At 34.0% G+C, this 5895-nt stretch overlaps 1 protein-coding gene across 3 annotated transcripts in view; it reads right to left on the bottom strand.

The window, feature by feature from the left end:
• LOC106684805 (SWI/SNF-related matrix-associated actin-dependent regulator of chromatin subfamily E member 1) overlaps nucleotides 1-5895 on the bottom strand; it is a 50303-nt gene that overhangs the window by 13032 nt on the left and 31376 nt on the right. For all 3 annotated transcript variants that reach the window (XM_014427087.3, XM_014427086.3, XM_014427085.3), the window contains one exon: nucleotides 1726-2184. In XM_014427087.3, the coding sequence (XP_014282573.1) occupies nucleotides 1726-2184 (459 nt within the window). The remainder of the gene's footprint in view (nucleotides 1-1725; nucleotides 2185-5895) is intronic.

Raw genomic sequence — 5895 nt, forward strand, 5'->3', positions numbered from 1 at the left:
TTTGTTTTTCTATCTGTTAATATTTCTTCTCCCCTATTATGTATATTACCATTTATTGTTCACCTAATTTAAATACTTTTTTACTATGTTTACTTTACAAATTATTTTCATTATTGTGCCATAACTGCAATCCCCACTCCTCCCAATCCAACTGTCACTTTGTTTTTAACTGCCGTCAAAACAGGTATGCATTTTGTCTCATCATTTGATTTGTATTTTTTTTTTTTCTTTTTACATCTCTTTATTTGCATTTTCTTTAATATTTCTTCTCTTATCTATCTGTTACTATTACCCTTTTCATTTACTATTTACAACCTTTAATTTTTCTTATTATATCTTACTTTTTTTTACATTTTTTACCCCTGTTATTCTACACTTATGTTTTTTTAGAAGGAATTGCAGCATGGGGTTGAACAGGGTATCCGGTAAACCACATTGGAACGGTGTAAGAAAGGAATAGGGTCTTTCAATTTGGAAAAAAGATAGGAAATTTAAATATAATTTTTCTTATTATATCTTACTTTTTTTACATTTTATACCCCTGTTATTTTACACTTATGTTTTTTTTCTCTTTTTTTCCTTTTTCTAACTATAGTGTTTGTATCTTTTTTAGCCCTGACAAACCCCTGCAACGTGGGGCGAAACGTTGGCTCAATAAGATAGTATAATTATCTACTATTTGAGTTTTTTTGACCGCACCCGGACCATATTCCATTCATTAATTTTTAATGTTTTTTCTCCTTATTTTTCCAATTAGATTTTAAATAGGGATATAGGATTTTAAAAATAGAAAATACTTGGAATCCATTAATATAACAAAAATTAGGTGAATTTTAAAACTGACAAAAGGTATAAGACATCATTAATAAAATGGTAATGGTGATGTTACATTAAGAAATAATAATAACATTAAAATATAAAATATCAGTTAATTAAAGTATGGTTTTGTTTTAAATTTTTAGATAGATATAAGGAATAGGGTGAAATTACTTGAGATTAATGCAAAACAAGAGACATTTTTCAACTTTTAGATTCAATATTTTTAATATAAAAATTTGTTTTGTTGTTTTAACATATGACCATCACATAATAAAGGTAAGAATTTAATTAAATTTTTATGTTCTACAAAAATTAATACATAATTGTAAATTAGTTTTGTAAATGGTAAATTATATTGAAAATGACTAATAATTAATTTCAACTTATTGACTTGAATTGCTGTATAATTTTAATACTATTAATTGTGCAATATTTTGTTTTGAGAACAATGAACTTGATAACAAAATAATTCTAATACTGTTTATCATGTAATCCTTTGTTTTTAGAACAATGAACTTGATAACAGAATAATTCTAATACTGTTTATTGTGTAATTCTTTGTTTTTAGAACAATGAACTTGATAATGGACACACTGCCTGAAACATTGATAAAACGATGAATTAAAGAAAGAAATTGTAAAAGGGTTATTTCTTCCGAAAAAAATATTATAGTAATACAAGTAAAATAGTAAAGTAATACAAAATAAAATAATTTTAAAAGAGTAGGCATTAATTTCATAATTGAAAGCATGACATGAATATTTCATTTATGTGAAATCCACTTATTGTTGTTTTCGAAATAATTAAGTAGGTTATGTCCTACTAACTGTATAAGCACAATTAATCAAGAATTCATGGTATTGTTTTAATATATTTATAATTAATTTAGGTGTGTATTATACTCACCGGAACAGCATTATCTTGAGGAGGAACATTATAATGATGAGGACGAGGTGTTTGAATATGATGACCAGGGTATTGTTGATATCCAGAATAATAGGAGTGTAAAGGTGGGGCAGGAGGATTAGTGTACTGGGAAAATGGTGGCTGATTATAAGGGTATTGATGTCTTGAAACACCAGAATACTGTTGGGGGGAATAGTAGGCTTGTGGGGATGGAGATGGAGGAGGCATTTGGTTCTGTTGAATCACAATATTGCTTTGATTAGAGTAGCCACCAGAATATTGCGTTTGAAATCCTGATGCAATAGGAGGTACTGTATATGGCACAGAAGAGTTGTTTAATGGTATATCATTTTTCAATGCCTGTCCACTGGAAGAACCAGCACCTACAGCTGAACCATTAGGTGTGGCTGATGATTCTTCTTTAACAATTGATGATTCAGGACGTTCAGCTTCCACATTCTAAAAAAAAAAATTCAAACCATAAGGCCATTACAAAAACAATAAAACTAAAATTTATATTAGTTATATACCTAAACCAGGGAAAGTGTCTTATGACAACCCCAAGGCTTATAGACCTATTTGTCTGACATTTCTAAATGAAAGTACTTGAAAAGTCATTGACAGACATATTAGGGAAACTACGAGTTAGAGAGACCACTACACTGCGCAAAATTTGCCTATCAAGCCAATAAATCATGTGAAGATGTCTTACACCATCTGGTTTCTAGGATTGAAAAAATTTCCTAGGCTTACAACGAAATTATGGCGGGCATCTTTATTGACATTGAAGGTGCCTTTGATCGCACCCCTTACAAAACTATAGCTTTTTTTTTTTTTATTTATTTAATGTAATTTACAACTGTACAAAACAATACAATAGGTAAATATGTTGTATGTTTCATATACACTTGAAAATCTTGGGAAGGAACCACCCATTGGTACTTCAAACATTAATTTAAATTAGAAGGTCCCGTGGCCATCTTCTTTTCAGACGCCTCGGAGGATTATCAGGGATTGTTAAGGATGAAAGATTAAGAATTGATGGGTTAGGATGGTTAAGGAGTTTGGAATGAAAAGAAGCAAATCTGTTTTGGGTCAAATCTGCAACGAATGGGATGTTAAGGTCTTTGTGAATGAGTTTATTTGTAACGTAATAAGGAGCATCAAGGATTTTACGTAGGATTTTGGATTGTAATGATTGGATGCGGGAAGAATGTTATGGTTTGGTGGAGCCCCAGAGCTCAATTCCATATGTCCAAATTGGTCTGATTATCGTAGTGTATACTATTTTTTTGTAGTGAATGGGAAGTTTAGAGCGTTTGTCAAGTAAGCGTTGTAGCAATCGGAATCTACGAGCAGTTTCTTGTCATTTCAGTCTTGCGTATGGATTCCAAGTAAGTCTCTTGTCAAGATGGAGTCCTAAGTATCGAATCTGTTCAACAAGTGTTAGTGGAGTATTTAAAAAGGATACTGTACAACAGGAGGGCAGAGGTTTACAACGGAGAATAAAGGTGATCTGGTGGGATTCGTCAGGATTTATTTTGATTCTCCAGTTCTTATACCATTCTTCAATAGATGTTATGTGTGCCTGTAGTGTTTGTGATGCATTAGTTGAGTCGTTGTTTTCAGAAAGTATACATGTGTCATCAGCATCAAAACTATAGCTAGAGCCATGAAAATTAAATGGGTGGGACAGCTTTCTTCCAAATTGATTTGCACAATGCTAGAAGGCAGAATGCTCACATCAGAGCTGAGTCATACAAAAATGTGGATGAAGCCTGTACTGTCGGCTGTCCACAAGGTGGTGTAGTATCTCCTCTCCTGCGGTGCTTGATGATTGACACCCTTGTTGATTAAATCAAATGCTGTAGGCTTTTATATGCATAGATATGCTGATGATAACATTGTGCTGATAGGAGGCAAATTTCCAGAGACTATTTCTGGATTGCTTCAGACATCAGTAGACATTATGAATGGATGGTGTCAGGAATATGGCCTAGGCATCAACCCTCAAAAGGTCAGTTTTTGTGTCTTCACTAACAGACGGAATGTCATAATCAGACCGCCGCATTTAAACAGCGAATGATTAGATTTCTGCAGTGAGGTTAAACATCTTGGCGCTACTCTTGACTGTAAACTGAAATGGCAAGATCAAGTTGAAAGGACCAGTATGAAGGCACTAAGGTGTCTCTGGGTATGCAAAGGAGCAGTAGGTAAATCCTGGGCCCTTAAACTAAAAGTAATTTATTGGATGTACATGGCAGCGATAAGACCCTTTGTCTTATGCCACTATTATTATGGTGCCATAAGGTTATGATCAGCAAATCTCGAGCTTAGCTAGGGAAACTTCAGAGACTGGCATGCCTTATGATAACTGGAGCCATGAGCACCACTCCCTCAGCAGCGATGGAACATAACACTGCTGCATATGGAGATTGAATCTCCAGCCCTCAGCTCCACATATAGCTTTGTGAAATTAGAAACTAATTCCCAGTCCCAGCTGTGCATGGCAGCTTGTTCAAGAGGATCAATGCAGACGGGGTGCTGGGTGCATTCTGATCTTCTTACCCTTGAGGGCAAGGCTGAGTTATTTTGGAGGAACACCAGAAGACTAGAGCAGTCAAAGATGTTCCTAAAGGGATCCTGCCCAAAAAAAGTAATATACTTCTTAATATGGACAGGAGCACTTAAAGATGGGCGACAGGACACTGTCAGTTGATAAGAATCTCTATAAAATGAGACTGACAGTCACCAATCTGCAGGTTTCGCAGAAAGGATGAAGAGACTGTGTACCACATTGTTTTCAGATGTGATGCACTGGCCAGGATAAGATTCCTTACCTTTAGAAAAGATCATATCTTAGATCCTAAATTTTTCAAGTAAATCACAGTGCTTTAAGGGGTTTAAAACATTTAAAAGTGGCAATTTTGATGCGAGACAAGAATCTTAAGTGTAACAGATCATAGATAACTCCAGGGAAACCATTGACAACTATGACATGACCAAATCGCTATGGACAAAGGGAGTGCTTTGTGTTTGGTGGAATCGGAAGGGTGTGATCTATTATAAGTTGCTAAAACCTAGAAAAACCGTCAATACTGAAGGCTAATAACAACAAATGATCAATTTGAATCACACTTTGCAAGAAAAATGACCAGAATATCAAGAATGCAACACCAAGTGACAACGCTTCATGATAATGCACCATCACACACAGCAAAACTGGTCAAAAAAACAATTTTGACATTTTGTTCGTAAATACTTGCAAACGAAGCTTACCACACATGGCTCCATCCCATTATTATTTATTTGCATTAATGGGACACACACTAGCTAAGCAGCGCTTCACATCTTACAAAAATGGCCTGATGATGGTTTGCCTCAAAAGAGGGACAGTTTAGGCGAGGCATCCACAAATTGTCAGAGATATGGGAAAAAGGTGTAACTAGAGATGGGCAATGTTTCTAATTAAACAATGTTTTTCATTTTTATACAACAAACATGTATTTTGGTTATCTTAGGGCGTATTGGCAAGAAAGAACCCTAGGACAAGACAAGTGTCTAGTATTTTTTGGCCAGGTATCATAAAAATAGTTTCATAGAAATCGGTGATCCTACATATGTAGCCTCCCCTTGTAAGCTTTATTCCACAAAATCAAATTGATAAGTTTCATAGGTAGGCTGGTATATCAGTTCAAAACAATCCACAACTACTAATGTATCAGTAGATAGTAAGAAACCAGGAGGCAAAATCAAACAGATATAATCAACTTCAGAGCTATGATTCATGAAGATTGGGCTAAAAAAAAAAATCAAGAAAGACTGAAGTGAACTAGCAACTATAATTATAAAAATAGGAATGCGTCTTAAGAGCAATTATGGGATATTAATCAGACATGAAAATTAATAATATATAGGGTGATTTAGACATATTTCAAAGATATATAGGAAGATGGTCAGGGTTGCGGTCACAAGTGAAACAAAAGTAGTTTACAACTATTTTATTTTCCAATGTTTCGCCCCACTTTGCAGGGCTTCATCAGGGCTAAAAAGATACAAAATGAAACTATGTTAAGATAAAATGATAGAAATAAAAATAAAAAGATACAATGAAAAGAATAAAAAAACAAGTAACAAAGGCAAGAGTAAAAGTTTCATATAAAAATACGT

This window comes from Halyomorpha halys, unplaced genomic scaffold (genome assembly GCF_000696795.3).
Source record: "Halyomorpha halys isolate HHAL.00 unplaced genomic scaffold, Hhal_1.1 Scaffold621.1, whole genome shotgun sequence".
NCBI lineage: Eukaryota > Metazoa > Arthropoda > Insecta > Hemiptera > Pentatomidae > Halyomorpha > Halyomorpha halys.